Source organism: Excalfactoria chinensis, chromosome 1 (assembly GCF_039878825.1).
Source record: "Excalfactoria chinensis isolate bCotChi1 chromosome 1, bCotChi1.hap2, whole genome shotgun sequence".
Lineage (NCBI taxonomy): Eukaryota > Metazoa > Chordata > Aves > Galliformes > Phasianidae > Excalfactoria > Excalfactoria chinensis.
In genome coordinates, this window is record NC_092825.1 from 102,748,670 (window position 1) to 102,773,036 (window position 24,367).

General features: G+C 36.8%; 1 protein-coding gene across 2 annotated transcripts in view; it reads right to left on the reverse strand.

The window, feature by feature from the left end:
* Positions 1 to 24,367, reverse strand: part of DSCAM (DS cell adhesion molecule) — a 424,636-nt gene that overhangs the window by 109,713 nt on the left and 290,556 nt on the right. For both annotated transcript variants that reach the window (XM_072332968.1, XM_072332974.1), the window contains exon 11: positions 20,102 to 20,275. In XM_072332968.1, coding sequence (XP_072189069.1) covers positions 20,102 to 20,275 — 174 coding nt within the window. The remainder of the gene's footprint in view (positions 1 to 20,101; positions 20,276 to 24,367) is intronic.

Consider the following 24,367-nt stretch of genomic DNA (forward strand, 5'->3'; position numbering starts at 1 on the left):
GGATTTTGAGATTGAACAATTATTAAAGCTTCCAGACAAAGGCAACAGCTGACAAGTTGGCTTCAGTACCCAAATGTCTTAGACCCTAATTTGAACTCGGGTTATGGTTATTTTGGCTTATTCACAGGGACCAATATGCTAATCCAGCTGTGAAACAAAGAACAGGTGCAAAGGATTTTTGAAGCCTAATTTTACTGCTATTCCCAATATTGACACTATATTGCTATATGACTGGTGTACTTCTGTGTAACTGGGGTCAAGGGGTTTGTGTGCGTTTGTGTTTACATGCATCTATGTATGAGGTAAAGATTGTTTTCCATGGAGTCAAAAGAGAGTTACTCTGATTACCTGGAAATGAAAAAAAACAACAATCTTTGTCTCTTTCCCTTGACCTTCAGCTGTCCTATGGACTTCTCTTTTCAATACTGTCTTAAAAAAAATGTTTCTATTTCTCTGGAGACCATGTTTACCCTTTGGCCAAGGGAAGGCATCATAAATTCTAGTGTTTCAGGCAGGAGTAAATTATAGCCATCCATCTCCAGAACAAAGCACATGGCATGGGGGGCTGCAGGTTACTTGCCTCCACAATATCTTCTGACAGCACAAATGTAGTAAGGAGTTAAAGGGACTTGGTTTATTTTTTCCTTTACATCATATTTTGGATGAATAGGATCTCCTGTTCCCTCTTTCACATACAGCAAAAGCCAAATAGGCAGCGATGATAATGCAAAATAAGAAAAAGGGAATGACACTGAGCACAGATTCTACACAATGGGCACTGAATATAATAAATGAAGCAGCTTGTTACACAGTCAACATAAATATATACACATATATTTTAACCAGATTCTGTTTTCTGTTTAAAGCAGATTTCTATTTTAATCACATCCATAAAAGACATACATACTGTCAATACTTAGATCTAACTTTGTTATGTAAATTATTAATTTTCACAAAGAGTTTGGTTCTAGAATATCCAGGTACAGACCAACCAAGTGTAGAAACACCAAGTTTCTGGTTTTTGTTTTATTTTTATATTATATTTCTTTATAAAAGGAAAATTCCATATATAGTGGAATATCATGATACTATACAATATATAGAAGCATCATTAGTCACATACAGAGGGAGGTCTTACCTCCAGATTTTGTAGGGGTCTTGTCTATTCTATGACACATTTTAGAGTTTCTTGTAAGTCAGAAGGAATCTTTTTGGAACCAGTTCTGTTGGTACTTTGGACTATCATATATCTGTCAGAAAAGAGCTTATTTCTTAATCAAAAAAAATTGTGTAGGAATGTGCTCTCTTTGGAGAAATTGCTGAAATGGGTTTGCTAGCTCAGTATTCAGTTTGAGACTACAAACACGCAGAGTAAGCAGTATAGTCAAGCCAATTTCAGGATTCAACCTTGAATCAAAATGCCCCTGCCTCTCCTTCCCGTTCTCTCTTTTACTAGCATGACAAACTATTTATGCAAACTTGGACAAGCCAATAACATAAAAAAAGTGAAACAAGGAAGACAAGAACTGTTAGTTAATTATCTTAATTATGATCACAAACATTCTTGAAATTAAAGAATTCACTTAAGTAATAATTTTTAGCAAGCAACTGCTATCATTCAACTATGACATACAGATCTTCTGTTTATTTTGTTCATTAAAAAGTGCAACAGCCATCAGCTGCTATGCAAGCGTCTCTTCTTGCTTATCTGTCTCTGTTATGAAACTGGATTTATAGCATCAAGCACACTAACAGTAATGCTACTTCATTCACCAAGAATACAGAGAGATTTCAAATAGTAAGAGGCAAAAGTCCTTGCTTTCCATTATCATCTCCACAGGCTATATAACTCTTTTCATAACTAGACTGGTGAGATACAAGGCCAATTTTTAATTGTGGAAATGCTATAGTAAACAACAGAGTTGCTTCTCTTATAAAGACTATGATATAAGCACAGAAATGGTACCATTTGTTTCATGGCTCCGTACTGCTGCTTGATCTACTCCTGGTATTTTCAACAAATGAGATTTACTTAGAGGTTATATAACACAGTGAAGTCAGTAAAAATGTGTATTACAGTTCTTACTCAAAATACATTCCTGACTTCTTCATTTGTTCCATAAAGAACTGAAAAATGTCTTTTGTGAAATAAAATATACTGTACGAGGTTGTGGTATTGTGGAATCAGAAGCAACAATCACTTTTCTATCAGGTAGTAGTTTTCAGTAATTTCTGTTCAGCTTCTACTTTAATTACTTTCCCGATAGATGATTGCTTCTAGGTTTCTTGCTAAGAACAGACTGCATGATTGATGGATACAGCACAATGTAATGTTGAATACCCATGCTACTACTCATTTTCAAATAACTACTCAAACCTAGTTTTTTTTCTGGTAACTGCTAGTTAAAAGGGATTTATCAGATTACTAACAACCCATCAAAACATTCTGAGATTTCATCTTGAGAGTTACTTGCAGTTTACTGCTCAGTTAATTGATAAAGAAAATCCATTTGTTCTTTGAAATTTGACAGAAAAAATCCTCAACACCTCAACAGATAAAACAACTAGCTAGCAATGTTTAAAATTAGACAGCAGTAGAAGGAGCCCTTGTCAAGTTTAAATTCTACTAGATCTGATGGAAATGGTATGGATATGGCCAGACTGAAGATATGCTGAACCTGATCTGCCTGTGGAACTTAAGCCCATGATTTGAAGAAACACTGATGGATCTCAACACCTTCAGAAGCATGCAGATGTGGGATGACGCTAACCCAACTGACTCAGACAATGGCAAAAGTTCTGTTCCTGTGACTATCAGCCAGAAAACCCACATACCAGCCAAAGACTTGAAATGGTTGCTGCTGCACCAGCTTCTCTTTGCAGAGGTATAAGTGAGATTGCTTATACTTGCATAGAATGAGAATCACATGGGTGAAATTCTGATGCAGCCTCTTTTTTCTCTTTCTTTCTTTTTTCTTTAATTTTCTGCTTTATTCCCCCCTAGGATCTCACTTGGCAGAATACAAACTACTGAAAAATTTTAAAATCTTACTATCCTCATGCACGCTAAAAAAGAGGTGTTAAATGCAACCTAAATGGTGAATATTAAACATACATATATATTCCTTTGTTTAATAAAATCACTAAAAGTCTCCAAAAGCTACTTAACATTGTCTATTACTATGCATATCCTCAATTCATGACTAACATATTTTGATTCAGTCACAGGGCATGCTTTAAACAATTCACTGCTGCATTATGCGCTGCATTTCAGATGTTCAGAATGTTAATTGTTTGTTCCCTTCAGTATCCCACACTCAAGACTCTAATGAAAAATTTAGTCATGATGGCATTGTTTATGACATACATAGCTGTGATACATGATAATTTCACAATTACTTGAAGACACCATGTGGTTTCTTTTGACATTTTGTGACAGGCTGTGTTATCAAGCACAATTGTTTGCACAGGAGACAACTGTGACACGTGGTCCTTGGGACATTATGTTATCTTCTGATAATGATGTCATTAACATGTGTATACTATAATTAATGACTACGAGAGCGATTCATTTGAATAAGGCTTATGAATCCATTTCATCTAAAAAGGGAAAGAAAACCTATAATTATTTGGGCTCACATCCTGAAAGCTACTTACTTACAACCTGCTGCAGCTACACTGGGTGACCCATTAATTGAGGCATATTAACCAAGAAGCATTTATTCCTGTTATATTATAGCAGCTTGGATTAGAATCATTATAATAATGATTGTTCTTGGAGAGATCAATGAGAGAAACAGGAACCTAGCAGTGCTCAAAAATCCTTTGTCAACCTATCTCCTACCAAAGTTATCCACAAAATTATTATATTTCATCAATATAAATAGATAACTTAATGAAGCCGAAGACATGTAGATGGCAGACCCACTGCAGAGGGTGTTTCTCCCCTAAGCTGTAAGACAGACTACTTACATCCTTGTCCGCATGCTGCACAGAAGCAAACTGTCTTAAAGGTGGTCTCAGATACATGAAGGTTTCTTACAAAAGCTTAATTCTTTCTGTCCCTCACTGTTATAATGAACACCCTCTTGATGAGGTAAAATATGATCTATTTTTTGACATCATATTTTTGCTAATATATATGACCAAATATCCTGATGTCAGCCATATTATGGTTTTAGTATAATGTATGTTGTGCTTTCACTACAAATTCAATTACCCTTTTCAACACTTACAGCTTACTGAAAGAACAGATATATTTATACCCTCAAATTTGTTTATAAGCCCACTGTTTCACTCCCCTCCCTTCAGGCTAGCAAAATTCCTCAGAGACTATTCTGCTTTATTTGAATTTTCAGAAGGCTATTTTTGGACATACAGAATACTTTCAGACAGACAGATGCATTTAAGAATAGCCACACAAGAATAACGGAGAGTGAACAAAATTGCCAACCTGCTACAGTCATAGTCCTCAGGAAAACAGCCTATGATTTGTCTAAAGAGATTGGAATGAGACCAGAATCTTGTGAAGATATTTGGGAAAAAAAAAAATTGTTTGCAGAAGCAAGAGCTGATGAAGGCTGGATCACCCTGAATTCTCCAAGCAGATGAAAATAGCAGCTCCACATAGTTAGCACAGATATGAAAGGAAAATCTGACTCCATGTTTATCCTACTTTCCCTACTTCCATTTCTGTTCAAAAGATGCTCCTTGAAATCATCCTTAAGTGAATAAATCGGTCACATCGTCCATAGGGATGGGATAGGAGAGGAAGGAAATGGGGAGCTACAGCCAGAACTACTGCTTTTGTGGGCCTCATAACCTCTAAGGGACAAGTTTTGAACTGAATTCAACGATGCATGAAGTAGTCCAGAACAGGAGTTGTTAGATATATTCCTGCAAAATCAAATCAACATTTTCTTTTTTTTCAAGAGATACCACTACCTTAACTGTTTCTCTCTGTCTCATAGAATAGAATCACAGAATTGTTAGAGTTGGAAGGACTCCTTAATGGCCATCTAGTCCAACTTCCTTGCAATGAACTGACAGGGATGGGATATCCATCACATCTCTGGGCAACCTGTGCCAGCACCTTACCACAAAATCACAGTAAAAGATTTTTTCCTTATGGCCTATCTAAAACTCCCCTCTTTTAGCTTGAAACCATTTCCCCTTGACCTATCATAAGAAACCCTGTCAAAGAACCTTTCCCCTGCCTTCTTATTGTCCCCCTTTAAATAATCAAGGGCTGCTTGCTCTCAACTCTCCCCTGAGCCTTGTCTTCTCCAGACTGAACAGTCCCAGCTCTCTCAGCCTGATCTCTTATGAGAGTTGTTCAATCCTTTGGATCACTTTTGTGGCCCTTTGGATGTGGTCCAACATCTCTTCCGTACTGAGGACTTCAAATCTGTATGCAGTACTCTAGCTGAGGTCTTGCCAGCACAGAACAGAGCGGCAGCACCACCTCCCTCACCTTGTTGGCCACATTTCTTTGGATGTAGCCCAAGATACAGTTGGCTTTCTGGGCTACAAGTTTCTGGTTTACATAACTGTAGAAGCCTTTCTTTTTGTCCTTTACATCCTTTGCCAAGTCTAGTTCCAGTTGGTCCTTGGACTTCTTGACCCTACCACTACACCACTACACAACCTAACAGAACCCTACACCTGGGGGTGGAGATCTCTTGAGCCCTAAGGAAAGCTTTCCTAAAGATCTGCCAGCTCTGCTCTGTTCCCTTGCCCTTGAGGGCAGATTCCCAGGGAATTCTGTTGACTAATTCCTTGAGGAGCTGGAAGCTGTGATGCCTCCTGTAACTGGAAGAAGAAGGTTTCATCAACAGGATCTGCTTGATCTGGTGGTATGTAGGAGACAACAAGCACGAGGCTCCCTTTGTTGCCTCAGTCTGTAACCCATGAGCTTTGACTTGCCCACGGCTGTTCTTCAGGGACAGCTCTTCACACTCTATTCCTTTCTTGATGCAGAGAGCAACACATAAAAGCCATTACATGATTTGTATAAAAGGTCTGAAAGCTCCTCACTTACTACCTTGTTGAATTAATATTAAATAGATACATGTTCCACATTCTTCCCTCTGTTCCCCTGTGTCATCACTTCAGCAGTGTCTCATATTTCTGTTTAGGTATCCAATGGGCTCCACTAGATTTATGGAAGAAAGTACACAGATCCCACCTGACACGAGACATTTAGATGTTTCATAAGACTTCATGTAGTATGACATGATGTAACCCCTAAAAGCATTCTGACTTGTGTGTGCTATCCAAAAGTATCCCTGGATGGCTCTGGGTTAAATCTCTTGTCTTCAAGCTCATGTACTTCACACAAACAGCCTGATCAATCTGAAACAGAAGCTGAAGCTCAGTTTTTTTCAAGTTAATTCTTTGGGTTTCATATGTCCATTCATGAGTCCCCTGTCTTTGGAAATAATTGTAACTAAGCTGCAAAAAGTCACTTGTGCTCCAGAAAATGTTTCCTTGTGGGACACATTACAGCTAAGAAATGTCAACATTAGAACATACCACAGTAACTAGGAAAAAGCAGAAACAGTCTTGAATATGGAAAAGATCTAATGAACTTGAGAACTGCAGAAGCCAGCATGCATATATATTGCTATATGCATATACAGGCACATAGATACACATCTGTAGCATCTGAAGAATTTACTGTTAATTAGCAAAGTTGTGGTAACTTCCCATGATCATACGACTACCCCCCAGCAAACAGAAGAAATTCAACCACTTTAATTATTGAGTAATTACTTTCTATGTCTTCTATGCTAGGGAGACATACATAGTTACCCCGGCTCAGCACAGGCCAAGCCACCAGGTCACTGTAGCTCATTTTACATCTTATTTAAGCCTCTCCTTTGAGAAAGAGATTTATTCTGCTACCTATATCTCAACAGATGAAACAACTAGTTAGCAATGTTTAAAAGTAGGTGTCAGCAGAAGGAGCCCTAGTCATCCTAGTGAAGCTATATAATGGGTACTACTGAACTTACTCCTGGCTAGGTTCACTCTTTAATCAGTTGTTTGAATACAATGCTTTGGAAGATCTCCAGGTCCACACTAAAGGGTCTAAGACCAAAAAGTGAGAGCAACAGCACCTCTACACAATGAGTTCTTTGTTTTGGAATGCCTAAACAAAGTCAATGCAGAAAGAAAAGGAATACCATAAATCAAACAAACACCAGGACTCCTTATTCGCACTGGTCTATCCACTGGCAAATTCTTTGAAATTTATCTGGAAACATACAGAAATGCTTCATGGTGCCAGCAAAAAATCCTGAAGGTATCCTGGACCAGTGTACAGTCCTGTAATGGTTTTCCTCAGCATGTAAGTACATACCCACTTTCCTTAAAAGCCAGGAACTTCATTTAAGTATTATTTAAATCTTAGAGATGGGCATTTAACAAACAGTAATTTCATTTTCAACAGCAATACGCAACCACTTACAAAAAGTCTGGTCTTTCTTATTTCAGCTTGGAAAGTCACCACTCAAAATCTAATAGCAGCAGATTTTCCTTGCTGAAAGTATGTGTTTGTGGCTCCAAGTGCATGGCAAAGAGCCAGCTTGTACCAGTGCAAATGCAACAGTTATGCTGCATAGCAAATAAAGTCAAAAATAGCAGAGCATTGCTTTCTTATGGAGCACTTATAGTAATAGGCACTCATTGAAAAAGCCAGTTTTAAGACCACAGAAAAAAAGCCTACTGCATGATTGCGTATGTACTTGTGTGCAATTACCCAACTCAATGAGTAGTAATTAAAAGAAAAAAGAGGAAGGAAAAAAAAAAAGTAAATATAACCATCTCATAGATATTCTTTCTACTGTTCTGAAAACACACCACAAAATATATTTACATATCTTTGTTGAGATATTCCATTTTGTGAAGGAAAATTATTTTTGAGAAAGGAGTCTCTTTCCCATTTCAAGGCCACTATCAGTGCATTTTCAGAAAATACATTTGATTCTTTGAAAATCTTTGTCCTTAGTGAGCAGAGAGATGAAAGTAAGAGAAGAACATGATGGTTTCTAAGGTACTTGTAGCTCAACATGACACATCAGTTACTAGAAACCTAACTTCTTGCTAGGTCAAATGCTTAGGAAAGTATTTCAACTGATCCAGGAAAATGTCAGAATGGGAAGCTGGAACTAAGAGAACTTGTGGTGCTGACTGAAACCAGACACATTCATTTTCAAAGAGTAACAATTTCTGGAGCTTGATTATACATTCCTTGCAAGTATGACATATGATACATATGCTGACTTCCTTAAAAGTTTAAGTTAAGCTTTAAAACATCAACAGAAAACAAACGTAGAAACAATTCATAGCAACATGCACTTAAATCACTAAAACTGCTTTTCTAAGTATTCTGTACATCACTGATGATATGAAAAATCACTGTGTACACACCATTTTTATAAATCAGGTCTCCAGTGTAAGAACGCATTAGTGGCTGTAGCAACATAATAATAAGGGAACATTATTAGGTGAATGTGAATTAGGCAATAAATTCGATGTCAAAAAATCAACAGCAGTTCCGCAGACAAGAACAGTTATTCTGTTTGACAAAGGCAAGATTTCCATCATAGCTCTTTACTGTTTTTTCTGCTAAAATTCTAGATGCATAAAATTCTATGTACATTCACATCAAGTTGGATTAACAATCTAAGTAGATTCAGGAAACCTCTATACCATCTGATTGTGTCTAGACATTTCTGTTACTTTCTGCATTTCTTTTTTTGGGGGGGGGGAATGAGAATCAAGCAAGATATTTATGCGAGTGCCCACACGTTCATGCACATTTCTGGACTGCCTGAGAACACATCTGCTTGCATGAACAGAATATCCTAGTAAAGACTTACAGCCACCACAGCTAAAACAATTTTACCTCGGCAATTCTACTTGGACCTACTGGTACCTGCACAAACTTTTCTATCTCAATGATCTGTGAAAGGTGTACTGTGAGCATCTTTCATATATCTAAATACTTTGTGGATACCATTACTTACCCCTTTGCAAGGCCAGCAGGAGTCTTTGTGTATTTTGCAATAAGACAGCAACTATAGTGGAAAATACTCTTCCAGCAACTAAAAGCCATAGCTGGAACTGTACTTTTTTTTTTTTTTTTTTTTTTTTTTTTTTTTTTTTTTTTTTCCATTGAAGAACCATTTTTCCTTTTTCCTCGGTAATATGTTCACCTACATTCATAGAGTTATGTAAAATACCTTTTCCATTGTCTACTATGAGATTGCCAGATGGAAGTTAAGCATTGAATGAATGATGCTAGAGAAGGTAAAATGAATTTCATCAAGATGTATATAGTGCCTGCACAATACAATTCCTCATCATCAAATACTATAACTCAAGAAAAATAAAAATGAACAAAAGACTCATTTTTCTGTGGCTTGATGGGAACAGTTAAAAAATATAGATTTTGTTGGATTAATCATAAATAATTAGGACAACAGTAAAAGCTCATTCATTCATTAGCTCCTGCTTTGACAGACCTAATCGATTCATTCCTTAACCCTGATGAATTCTAACAAGATTTATCTGAAAATGGAGCCATGTTTCTTCAGCTCTCCATAATTCCTTTTATTTTTCTTTTTTTCTTTTTTTTCCCCCAAAGACCATAAAACAACAGCCTAAGATACATTCAAGTATCACATACCAAACAAATATCTGAAAAAATGTAGAGGCAAGCTCGCATGCCGACACAGAGGTTGAATCTTAATGGCTAGAAACAAAATTCAGAGTGAAGATAACCTGCTTCATGAAAGGAAAATACATGTGAGCTGTTGAAAATTTGCATTTACAAATCCTTCATTTTGACTGTACCTGACACGCACAGCAGGAACGGGTCTGGGAAACAATGCCTTAAATTCTTTAGCATACAACACCTTCAGCTTTTAAGACAGCTCGTTGTCCTACCCTGTATTTTCTGTGCTTTTTGTATGCCTCACAGATGTAAATTTTTGTTTTTATTTGATTGTCATATAATCTATATTTATTTATACCGTGTACTATGGTAGGAGTTCCAGAGAGAACTCTGAACAAAGCTTTTTTCTTTAAGTCTTTTTGAAGAGCAGGAAAAAAACTGTTTTTGAAGTGAAAAGAAACTGGTTTATAAAATTACATTTTCTTTATATTTGAAGATAAAATTGCTTCTTTTAAGAATAGTTTAAAATTTCACCAGTGGAAGCAGATGTATGAGATTTCCTTTAGAGGAATCTTAAAGGGAAATGTATGTAACTGATTTGGTGCCTCTGTCACTTGATACTCACATGCAGTTTGTAGCCTACATGTTATTAAGCTACTGTAAATTTTTCTTGTTGCAATTCAACAGTTCTTTCTTTCCTAGTTTTATGCAAAAGTAAACTTTTACATCAAATTAAATCTACAGATAAACATTCAACTGTGGAAGACAGATTCTTTAGTGCGCATGCTAATAAAGGAGCAAATAACCCATCTTTTTGGAGGAACAGAATAAAAACGTTTCAATAGTCCTAAGTCCCAAACTGATCAGAAGAGTTATGATGGAAGTCCCACAGTAGCGTACAGTAATCAAAAACAGTGAATTATCTTCTGAACCATAGGTCTTATGCTGAGAAAGATTGTGGTTACCTCATTCAAAGTGCAGAAGAATCCCTGATATATAAGAAGAAATATGATTAAAGATGTTCTCCATGCACTTTGCTGTTCAAATCTTCAACTCACATAGGATTAATAATGTGAAGCACTGAAATGGATAGATGAATAAGTGAATGTGGAATGGTGGTGACCATGAGAAGTAGGAAGCCTCAGTGGGAATGGACTCTGCAAATTTGTAGGAGGGGGATGAGACAACGCATTCACAGGCAGTGAGGCAGGGCAAGGTCTGGAACAATAGGTACACAGGTGGTTGTGTCTAAAGCTATCAGGCAATCTAAATGGACTGAGAAAAAAGAACAGTCTCCTTTAAATAGAAACAACATAAACCACCACCATAACAAAAACCCAGCAAAGTCTGGCATGCAACTTGCTGCTATGCTCTTGCTATGCCCTGATGAACTCTAAACATTTTCTAGGTGTGGGTTAGCTAGTAGGGATACACAGCTCTTAACAAGTAGCTTTTCCTTGGCAAAGTGTGTTAAACAACAGTCAGGTTGGAATAAGCCAAGGGAAAAAGAGGAAAAGAGTCACAGCATCCTTTACAGGTTGCCTGTTCAAAGGCTGTAAGGACGTGATACTTAAATATATTGTCAGACACCATTCCATTTTTATTCTTTTCTTGTAATGGGTAGAACTTTGGTTTCCTTTCCTCCAGATGAACTTTGAAGAACACAACCAAAATCATTCTGCAGGTAGTATTTGTGAAAAGAAAGCTGTTCTGCTACAAGAGAAGAAAATGTTTAGATGAGAATGGACAGAAGAAAGGAAAGGGAAGAGAAAATGATGTGAGACATGAGAATATCGTTCTCTTTGAGCCTGAGTTTTTGTCCTGTTAGAACACGGCTACAATCATAAAGGAGATGTATCTTAAGTTTAGCATGACTATACACAGAGAAAGAAATGACAGGATAGAAGTAGAGACGAGTAAGTGAAGGGGCAGGGAAAGGGATAAGAAACGGTATTACAAAAGCCAGCTCTTCTGAAGTGGAAATTGTCCTGTGTACAGTACATATCCACAAAATTAATTTACATCCCACTATTGCTTTACAGTGCTCTCTTGATTTAGATTTATCTAATCTTTGTTAGTGAAATAGGCTGAACTCCTAATGACATTGCAAATATAAAAATAACTGACAATACATCATGCATGCACTTCCTCCACTAGAAGTCAATATTAAACCCAGCACACACATAAAGCTCCCCCATCCCCAAGCTGAAATTAATGTATTCACAGAAGCATCAATATTTTAAAGCATTACTCAGGAAAATCACTTGGTTCAATAAAACAGAAGCATGGAAATCCAGGGAGCTATATTCACTATAAGCATTAAATGGTAAATATTCAAGAAAAATGAGGCTGTGAGCTGATATACGTTTTGCATTTGAAATACATTTGACTCTATATAGACCAGTAAACATCACTACTGATTTAAGGACATGGGTAGTGTTTAGTCATTATTCCTTACATCATTACATAGTTTGAAGGCAAAAAAGAAATAACCTGTCAGAACATTGTCTTAACACTATTTGCATTAAGACACACATTTACCCAGATTGCCTTTCCAGGGTTATTTTTTCATGAAAATGAAAAATGAAAATAGAAAAAACAAAATATGAAATTTTTAACAGAAAGAATTTTTTTGAAAATAACTCCCCACACAGACTACATTCTGAATGTTGAAATTTGGGCAATATAAAACTCACGGACAACTATCCTAAAAAACAAAACAAAAACAAAAACCAAGAACCACCAACAATGAAAATGACACTCTTGATGCAAATGCTAAAGATACAATAGGGCCTATGTGTACTTTCCAGCTAGCTAGATATCTGGACTGAAATTTATGTGTCACCTACCTGCTAGAAACATTGCTGTGTAGGCAGCCTCTTAGAAATTTAAAAAAAAAGGCTGGCTTGTTTTTTTCTGCTTGAATCCAATTCAACACGATTTTATTTTATTTTATTTTTTATTTTTAAAGAGAGAAGTCCTTACCTCCGATCCTTTTCTTAAATAACAGTATTGCAAAAATTAGCATACAAAAGCACTTGAGTGTTTGTACTGCAGTGCATCTGACAATTATCTTACAAGAGAAAGCATTAGTTTTGGCCAATTGCCACAGGCATGGCATAAGGGAGAGAAGTAGAAAGCATTTGAATTTACAGAAGAAAAGGGATATTCCAGCTTTCTACCAGCTACCTTGAACATACTTCACGTTTAATTTCCCCCTGTTGCCACAGGCACTGTGTTGTTATGACAGCTGATCTGCCATTGAATAGCTGTAAAGGAAAATCAACAAAGGATCGCTTCAGCGATTTTCAGTGCAATTTATTGGAGCTTGTATCTTGCGGCTGCTGCCGCCTGTCGGGGTAATGACACATGATGGGTGATTAAAGTGCAAGTCCTTAAATCAAAGCTGTGCCAATGGTCTAGAAGAGGCAGAAAACAGCATTCAGATCTCGTGCATTTCTCTTAGTGGGAGGACCTCATTAGGAAAAGAATGGGCTATTTTAATAGCAAGAGGAAGTATTTGTGTCCAGGGAGAATTTTCATGTTTTCAAGATTTACTGGAGCTTTCTTACAGCTACTTTTAGGCTGTGTATTTAATGAAAATAAATAAGCAATTAAAACAGAGAAAGCATTATAATCCATCACCACTGACTTGGAAATTAGAACTGAAGTCTAGTGTAGTTTATTCACATCATCATTATCTGAGATAAGGGGAAAGGCAAAGATAGTAAGGGTAGCTTGCTGGCCAGCTCAGAGAAATGACTCTTGAGGATACAGGGGCACCTCCAGTTCACTGAATTTGTTTTTGGTTTTCAATTCCTTTATCTCTGATGAGATATGCAAATAATCCAGCTAGAGATTTTTAACATTTTTGGACAAATATCTGTGTTGGGCAAAAAAACTTTCTACCTGAGATAGCTGCAAAATAGTTTTGAAGAAGTATATGAATAGCAAAGCACTGTGCTCAAAGATGACACTGCTAGGAGAAAAAATGTAATAAAGCAGAGTACACTGTGAGACCAGAGGACTTTGTTTTCTTTTGCCACAGAAAACAGTCATTAGACAGTGAAAAATGGATTAGAGATTGCAAAATATCTGAATAGCTGGGTTTAGGTGAATTTGACATAGTGTGATTGCTGTTCCTCTTAAAACATTTTTAAAGGTGTTGGGGATGATTATTTTTACCACTGTTTCCAAAATAAAGTGGATAATTCAACTTTGGAAATGCACAACAGGCAATGCCACCCTTAGAAGAATCTTGTGGAACATATGAATTTTTGATGAGAAGTTCAACATAGATAAAAGGCTATAATCTCTATGCAAATGCTATTATTTTCTTCCACAAAGGAGAATAGTGGTTGGACAGATTTAAACATCACTATATTGTAGAGAAAGAATTATATTCCAGAAGAGTAAGATGAATATCTAGAGGAACCCTAGTGAGCAAAGCACAGTGAATTCTTTCATCACAGCATGCTGACTGCAGATGTTGCAGCAAAGCAACCTCATTTGACTGGTCACACAGAAAGTGAGCATTTATCCTGCCCAGGTCAAGTTCACGGAGGTAGCCAGGTGAAATTTTCTAATGTTTTAATAGCCAAATGCTGCAGCATGTCAGCAGAACAGTGCAAAAGCTTCACTAGATTCAGAATCTCACTTCACAAATGTATCTTGGGTTTGTTTGTGTTTATAACTACTATTATCTTTTATTACTAAGGTTAGTTACGCAATCACAGTTTCTTTCTTCCAAGAGTTTTGTGAAGATGGAGAGAAACAGCTCCTTCCTGGAGATCTGAAATGGTCTCTAAAGAGAAGAGGCATCAAGGGAGGCAGAGGCAGTAGAGGCTCTGTGGTGAGCTGCCACATCCAAGACACAGGACATCACCAGGATCCCTTTCCAAACTGCATTTTCTATCAAGTGTATTTTATTAAGAAGTGTTTGGCTCTGTTTGTTTGTTTTTTTTTTTTGTTTGTTTGTTTTTTATGTTAAAATGGTGGTATTTAGCATTAAAGTATTAGTGGGGATTAACACATTCCTGCTGGAGGGAAGTGTGGGTCTAACTGAGGCGTACAGCTTTAGGTTGATGTATTAAACACATAATGCAAATAGAATAGAAGCATATTTGAGAGGAAAGTGAATGAAACAATTCCTATTTATTTGCAGACAGCATTTGTTGGAGATGTTTTGGTGATCAGATTAAAACTTCAGTCTCCATAATGACATTGAAATAAATGATGGATTCAAAAAGAGGCAGGACTAAGATGAACATCTTCAACAGGATTATTTGCATAGGAACATAAATCAGAAATATATATGCCTTACTGAAAGCTTGTTTTTCAGTAGGAATTTTTTTTTCTACAATGCTTTTCTATCAGATTATATATAGCCCCTAAAGTGGAATTATGAAATATGGCGTTTATTGAGATGAAGGGAGGCAGGCAGTCCATTTTAAGCAGACATTTCTTCCCTTCTGACTCCTAAGCAACCTTTAAATAATTTTAGTTCTTCCCTTCATGTTAAAGGTTCATTATCTTCTATAGAAATTCTTCAGAAGTCTTCTCATCCCAGGTTCCAGGAATCATTTCTCAAGACAGCACGAGCTTCCTTATTTCAGATCTCTCTTGTAATTTTCTAATACTGTATGTCTTGGTGAATCACTATTCAGAATTGCTTATCCTCAGTTCAAAAGAAAATAAAAAGTGACTGATCATGATTTTTATGTCCATTTCTTAAAAAGAAAGGGGGAAAGATAATAACTGCTAAGTGAAGATTCTCTGCTCTCACAGTTGCCATTCCAGCCCTGTGGTTCCTGATCCAGCATTGACTCTCGCAGCTCTTTCTTTTCTTACTGTTTCTGAATGTTTGTTTGTTTGTTTTTTCTCTCTCATCTTTTCTCTTTGCACTTCCTCCTCAGACAAGAAGATGGACCAACTTCTCTGAGGTGAAGGTGTCACACAGCAAACACTGAGGTACTAAATAAATGTGTATCAGGAACTGTTAACATTTCCTTCATAGCTTTAGAAGCCTTGCTAGGCAAGCTAAGTTGATTTTAAATAAGCTTTATCTGTATTTACATCAACTAAAAGTCTGTCAATTTTAGAGGTAGCAAGTAATGGAAACATTTACATCACTGTTGATTCTGACCACCCCTGAACTGCCAAAACAAAAATTCATCAACCCACTTTTGACATTAAATGTCGATAGCTTTTCTGTTTATGATACAGGTGACACAGAAAGTGCTGGAAGAGTAAAGCACCTAGTCTTATAAAGAGAAGATTTGTCATAGGAACTGCAGAAGTTAGTGGTTTATCCAGCAATGTTATCAAATAAAGTAGGTGAAAGCTTTCATTAAATGTGGAGGGAAAGAGTAAAACAAGGTTTTTATTTTAAGTTCATAGGGATTCTATCCATGGTTAGCATATGTATACACAAGATACCTCAACAGGTATCTTGTCTCAACAGGTGTCATGTCTCTCTCTCTGAGAGGCAGTTTAGTTCCTCAAACAGCAGCTAAGTCCATTACTTTTTTTCCCTCAGGGTACTGGAGCTGCTCCATATGGACAACCCACAAACAGACCGAAGGAGGGTTAAAAGACATTTTATCAGAAGGAAGCCACAGTAAGATGTATTTTGGTTAACCTTTGTTTACATTTTGCAAGGTTGTTTCTTACCAACTTTTTCATCCAGAAACAACTACCTGGGACAGGTCTTGCCACCCTCTGCCTCTGAAGAAAAGTAACATTTAGGGTGACCTTACAGAGGAAGGTAGCACATAATGCAGTATCAGTAAATTAAGAACACTATGATTTTCATGGAGGAAGCTCTAAACTTCCTGGGTCCAGGTACCAGCTTTTGTGGAAGGGAGAAAGGGAGAAAGAATAATCAGGTGAAAAAAAGAAAACAACAAAAAATACAGTACTAGCAAAAACAAAAGCAGGCACTGGCCCCACCTTTGGAGTTTCTTCATGTGATTTTGCACCATATTCATGCCACCACGAATCTGGATCCAGGTATACCTGAAGTCCATCATGGCACATTTCCAATGAGGTCAATTCCTAACACAGCTTGCTTTTAATGTGTGTTTAATTACAGTTAGAGCCGTGCTTCTTCCATGCCAGCACCAACACACTAACAGCATCTGCTCTAATAGCCATGCTGGGAGCAGTATGTGTGTTAGTAGATGTGTGAGGGTGTACAGACACGTGCTTGCCTGCTATCTCAGAGCCAGAGGGCTTTTCATTAGATTCAAACAGCAACTGACTCTCCAGGGAAGCTCCTGCTCTTATTTGATAAGGGATGCTCTTTTATCACACATGAAACTGCATGCAGTGATCAGACAGGCAGTGTGCATAGCTGCCAAGCAGAGGAAAGCTGTTTTTCCATAGCATATTACAGTACTGCATCACTACTACAGCTGAAGTTTGGCCCAGAAATACCCAGTTATGGAAGCTGCAGAAGCTGGAACTTCAATGGACCCACAGAAGAAATATACAATTAAAGTATTTGCTTGAGAGATTTGGAACATCATGGAATTTTTACTTAAGAAAACACAGTCAGCATGGTAAATGAGAATAGAAAAGATATTTGAGGCATTGGGATTTGCAAATCTAGTAAGGTTAATACTTCTCCTTTCCTTAGCTATCATTCACTGACATTACAGCAAATGAACACCTCTAATTATTTGTGGTCTTATACATAGCTTCGCAATGGAGAAAAAGTTGGCTTTTCCTTACTTTCAAGAATATCTATGTATATTACATTTAAGGGCAATGCTTTTGTCAAGATAATTGTCATCTCAGAATGGAAAGGAAGTCAGTCAATCTTCAAATATCCTATAAGCATAAATGTGTATGACTTGGGGATCTTTAACACTTTTAAAAAAGGTCATCTGATAACCTGGTGTACTGGAGTGCCAGTGGGTTCTTTTTCTTTCCAGTAAGAAATTATATTCCAAGACCTTTTCTCATAACCTTTCCTCTATATTCTCAGCTATGTTCACACTTGGAGTTACAGCTATCATGCACCTAAAAACTAAATTATTTTGTCTTTCACCCATAGGAATTGCAGGTGCGGTCCACGCCCCCTGCTGCTGCATCATCATGACAGCAGCTCTGCTCCATCAAGCTCCATCATGCCCTGGGACATGCAGAGGGCACAGTGTAGTACTGACAAATAATATGGCATTGTGCTTAATTTGCAAGAAAATCAAAGATTACAATTTGAAAAGACATTATAACCAGAAATATGCTACCAAATTTGATGCACACCAAGGAATGCTTCATAAAGACAAAATAGCTGAACAGAAAACAGTCTGTCACCTTGGAAGGTGAAAATAATATGAAGATGGTAATAATACAAGAAGGATGGTGATAAATATCCAAAAGGTTATCTATAGGAAAAACTCACCAGTATAGGAGCCTTCCATCTGGCTGGAAAACGCTAAGGAAATCTCCACCAAGGAACAATCTCAAAGAAATGCTACCTTAGTGTGGTCAGCCCTTAAATGAAGCCTAGAAAAGGTGGAGTCAAGCTCCATCCCTTCTGGGACCACAGCTGAATTACCCTCACCTGTGCTCCCACAGCTGACCTGACACTTGCCTCAGCTGATTAATCAGAGGTTCAGGCTGTGATTACCAGTTTTCCATACATGCCTCAACAACAACAACAAAAAAAATTAAGTTAAAACTCAAATGGACTCTGTTAAAAAAGCTAGTTACGAGACAGAAAAACTGGCTGCAAAGAAATCAAAACTGTTTCCTGATGCTGAGTTTGTTAAGCAGCGTATTGAAAGCACAACAGATATAATGTGTCCTAATAAACAAATGGAATTTTCTAAAATCAGTTTGTCTCACTAGCCTGTAGGCAGGTGAACTAAAGGAAAAGGAATATCTATCAAAAAAAATTTTGAAGATTGAAGTTGCTAATCTCAAATTTTATGCTTTGGCAAAAGATGAAAATAATGATGCTATGAATACAGCTCAACTTGTTGTTTTCTTTAAAGATGCTAATAACAAATACAATATCACCGAAGAAATGGTTTCTTTGGTGCAACTGAAAGACACAACTAAATCTCTTGATTTGTGTGAAGCACTAAAAAAAATACATGAAAGCAACTATCTTTAACTTTTGTCAACTTCTCTGGTATAGCTACTGATTCTGCCCCGGTTGATTAAAAAAGTATGGATGCTGATTATGGGGTTGTTTACTTTTCTCAAGGCAGGTGGCAAAGTTGGGGTAAAATGCTAAAAAGGCTTTGCAAAGCAAAATCAAGACCTTTGTGGAATCAAAAGGAAAATTTGTGCCAGAACATGAAGAGCAAAAATGACTCACAGATTTAGCATTTTTGGTGGATTTGACTGCTTATTTGAACAAGTTAAATGTGTGTCTTCAAGATGAAAATTACTTCATCTGCGCTATATCTCAGATATTACAACATATTTAGTGAAACTTAAATTACGTTAAGCTCAAGTTATGGAAAATAACATGTGTTTTGATTGATAGGCTAATATCAGCCCTGTGAACAGTGAAAAATATGCAGCAATTCTTTCCATTTTGTTAAAAAACAAACAAATACAAAAAAATTGGAACAGGTTTCCAGATTTTTAAAAATTTTTTAATTTATTTTCTTTTTTGCTAAATTTGTGTCTTCCTTTTCAGTCAGCATAAATGCGTTACTTGCAAATTTTCGCATGGAATTTAAAGAGATGCAATGATGCATTAAAATAATAATAATAGTAATTACAAAAATTGTTTATCTCTTTACCAGACTTTCATAAGCCCTATCTTACCAGAAAAAAATATTCCTCACTTCATAGTCACAACTTATTCATGTCATCACTTTTTGGCAGCGTATACATTTGTGAACAATTATTGTCAAGAATGAAGCACAAGAAGAGTAATATTTATTTCATAAAACAATCCTGATGAACACCTTGAGAGCTCACTAGAAATGACAGTCTCTGCTATAGAACCAGCTTGATGCATTAGTTTCACTAAAACAAGTTCAAACATCCCACTAGTTTTATGTTTTTGTTGCTCTGTTTTTTATGTTTTAATAAAAGATACATTAAAAAAAAAAAAAAAAAAAAAAAGTTTTGTTGCTTATATCCATTAGGTTTATTACACATTTTATATCTGGCCCACTGCAATTCCTGTTTGCTCAGTGCAGCTCAGGCAAGCCAAATGTTAAACAACCATGCGTTAACCCTTCATGCCTTTAAATCTCCTTTTGTCCCTTTAGTACGTAATGTTTCTTCTTAACCATACTGACCTTCCATATGCTAGCAGATGCAACTGAATATCAACAAGAAATTAGAAACAACCAAACCAATTTCCCTCATCTAAACTAAAAATGCAATACACAAGCCCTTTTAACTTAATGGTAATATCTGGATCACAGAGAAGTGTTTAGTTCTTACTTTTAACAGTGAGGTACATGGACTTGCTGACGTCTGCTCCCACATCATTGCTGACCTTGCAGAGGTAGTATCCACTGTCTTCTTCTAGCACATGTTTAATCAGCAAGGAGCCGTTTGTGAGAAGCTGGATACGACCATTCAGTGCAATTGGCTGGAACTGAGGAACCCCAGCACCTACAGCAGGACCAATGAGAAATAGATTAGCTAGGAAAATAAAGGGTCTTGTTTCTTTTTCTTTTTTTAATGAAATAAGGCAGAAACTACTCCTTCCTGTTCTAAGAGACTCAGTTCAATTACAATACAAATGTTCTGGTATCACTGGAAGAAACTGATAGTTTCTTTGTCAAAACTGAATTCATTAAATGGAACTAAGAAAGGCTTTTGGAATATAAGGGTAACAATAATTTGCTCATGATAAAAGGAATAAAAAGAGCAGAAAGCAGGAACAACAGAATCAGGAAGAGAGAGAGAGAAAATGAAAGAGATTTTCAGACAGCTCATGGGTAAAAAGGCACATTTGTTGTACATTTAGACGCTAATAAATTATTGACAATTACAGCTGAACAGTCATACAAATATGCATCCCTTATGTATACACTAGATGAATTTCTTATGACTAAAAGGCATGTCTGTTGTAGTAAACATGGAATACTCAAGGGACCTTTAGGACCTTGTTTGCTGAACTCTGGGTAACATAGGAAAGCACATCAGAGACTGTTTCTTGTGTCCTACAGCTGACTGACTGGTGACACATCAAATGTCTATTCTGCCACATCTGGAGCCAATATTCATTCAGATTTATTAAGACAAAGATTGAGAGAGAAAGAGAGAAAAAAAAGAGAGGAAGAGAGGAAGGGAGGAAGAGAAGGAGGGAGGAAGAAGAGAGGGAGAAAGGGAGGAAGGGAGGAAGGGAGAAAGAAAGAACTCACAACATGAATCAAGCATGAAGTGCCATGTTTGGTAACACCACAATAATGGAAAATCCATAAAAACACAGGAAGCCAAAGATTTTTATTTCAAGTTAGGTTTCATGGAAAAACAAAACAAAACAAACAAACAAACCCCAACAAAACAACAACAACAAAATCCCTAAAACAACTTAAAAATTGAAAAAAACCTTTTAGAACATATCAAATGAGTACTCATGCAGATAGGCACCAAAATTCTTATCTTTAAGATAAATAATTAAGATAAGTAATAAATCATTAATAATAAGTGGCAGCTGGATGGATAAAGACACATGGATGCGGCCCACGTATTTTTTCTCGTGTTTTCAGATGACTACTTTATAAGTTGATGAACTATCATGTCTTTGTTCTTTCCTATAGAATGTTTTCTCCCACCTCTGCATGGTTCTCCTTAAATAAGGTAAGACAGAGAAATAAAAAGAACATCTATTTCATCTTTCAGTGTTGCAGATGAATGCTCTACTACTTTCTACCATGAAAATCAAGCTGAGAATTGCATGTTAGCAGAGTTACTGGACCTAGTGTCTGACAATTCTTTAATTACTGTTGGAGTGTTAGTCGCAGTATAAATAGCAAAGATTGAAATCGTAGTCCTAGCTGACTGTGTTGGAGCTACTTTACCATGGAAACAAGACTGGTGATTTAGGGAACAGAGAACAGGATACTGCCCTACTGTCAGCATTGGCATACTGTTCAGAGGACCATCATAAGTTCAGGTTTATCCAGCTTTAGGAACTCATTCAGTATGCATTAAGATACAGTTCCTGTAGCAAGAGCTTTGCAGCCTACATTAGCAGCAGAAGAGGGGATTTTCCAAGGAAATCACAAGATGGTCTTCTTCAGTGTAATTCTGCTACAGAACTTTCTGTACATGAAGTTGTATCTGTCAGCATTAGTTACTATATTCAGTTGGCTGAGTCAGCCCAGAAGGGAATGTAATGAATAAATACTGTGGAGAATGATTTGATATAAAATAGCAAGCTATAACAACCTACAAATACAACGCTTATAATATTAAAGAAGACCAGATGTATACTAAAGCTTCTAGTCCTAGTTTGATTTGGGGACTTACAATTGCACTGAAACTTTCTGAGGCTGATACTATGAACTTAGATGTGTTAAAGGGACAATATTTTCAGAAAAAAGTTGTCACAGTTGATTTTTCAACTGTTATAGCCATATACTTATCTTCTTCCTGCCCCTTTTAATCTATTTTTTCTTTAATTAGCTATTTTTTTCCTGTCATTTAGTTGGAAGGTTGCCTGTCTGCAATGCCCAAGCACAGATACAAATACTTACTTCTTATATCTCTTCACATGAAAAGTTCTGGGAAAAATTTGGTGCTCATGGAAAGGAAAGAGCTGATGGTCCTAATGATATCTACATCTACATTTTGCATAACAATTTGCACAAACTTATAACCTCTCCCACATGACATTTCTACTATTACAGCCACATCTACTACATCCTGAGTAATGGCAGCAGCTTATCACATGCAACTGCATGCATCTGCAAGAGGACTATATGCTCATGAATCTAGGAACTGCAGAATGGCTGAGGTTGGAAGGGCCTCTGGAGGCCACGTGGCCCAACCCCAGCTCCACCAGTGACAACAAAAGCAGAGGGCCCAGGACCATGTCCAGGTGGCTTTTCAAGGTCTCCAAGGAGGAGACTTCAAAGGCCCACTGGGCAGCCTCTGCCAGTGCTCTGTCACCTTCGCAGTAAAAACAGTGTTTTCCAATGCTCAGACAGAGCCTCTTGTTTTTCAGTTTGTGCTCATTACCTCTTTAAGTCTTAACATATTCTTGATAATTATGGTGTGTCTGCAGTGATCTTTGTTACACTCCAGAAACTTCAGATCATTACCTGTCTTTCCCAGTGTACAAAAAGAATGACCTCTCTTTTTCCATGTTTCACCAACACAAAAGGCCAATGACACAAACTTTCCTACAGACGTACACGTCCTTTGTTCTCTACTGTGGAACATACAAATAAGCTACAATTTGATAGATTATTTCAGAATTTTTTACAAACAGCTGATATATATTATATTAAGGGTCACTGTAAGGCAAGATGTGACCACTGTACAGGCCAAGTGTTGAAACTGAAATCATGTGTTAGGAAATTAAAGCCTTCATTAAAAATACTGACCTTTTCACCTAAGAGTTACTTAAACCAAAAACTGAAACTGCAACTTGATAGCTATGCCTACATCAGGTATTAACTAAAACTTTCTATGACTTGACTACTTCAGAGCTGTTAATCAAAAACATTAAATTCAGTCTCTTGATGATAGAATATCACTAAAATCAAATCACTGTCCCTTTCTCCTTTATTAAAATGGGCAGCTTATCTCTTCATAGTTAATTATAACTCAGCTAGCTTGACTTGGCCTCCTATTTCAACACAGAAACAACACAAAACCCAATAACTTCTTTGTGACCTATATTCATAATTAAAACATGATGATTAATGGGATTCTGAACTATACCCTTCTTGCCACAAAGCAGAATTTATGAATATTAGCAAAACTAGATTTTAACATGAACATTCATCTCCCCCTGTCCTTTCTCTTTAAATTTAATTTAGATGTAGAACCAAAGGAAACCAAACATTGCATGGAGCATAAGGATTTCTTTATAGCACCTAGTTTCATGATTGTCTGTATTTCATTTGATGCACGTTTAAAGTTCAATAAAGATTTAACTCACATACATGGAATACAGAATTTGGTGAGTTGGTTTTCTCATTAAAATCAAGCAGAAGACAACAGGCATGAGGATGAAACCTAACAGGCAGCAAATTTTAATTAAAAAGTAGTCAATTTCCTGTGGTTTCTTAGGGTCAAGTGGGGGCAGTTTTAATGTTCTGTTACATGAGAAGAAAATGTTAAAGCATTATGTAAAGTGCATACCAAATTACTGTTTATGCTAATACTACCTGACCTTTCTTCTTTGCTAAGAAGATATGATTGGCCACATTATCATGAATTTTGAAGGGGAAAAAAAGTCAGCCAAATGCTGTCTGCGAACCTTGTTCTGAGGTTGTTTCAATTAAAGCCATATCTCTTTCCTCTCAGCCGTCCACTACCCTGTTATCCCACTGAGACCGTAGTTAACATATACGCTCATCCACAGACTCAGGAATGCTCTACAGCCACCTAAAAGTCCATAGAGCCTTGCATCTGTGACAGTGGCCAGCACAATGTGCTTTGGAATATGACAGAACTGTAAAATAAATACTTCCCTTGTTGTACTCCACTTGCTTTTGTCTACATGAAGTTTAAAGAGTAGCTCAG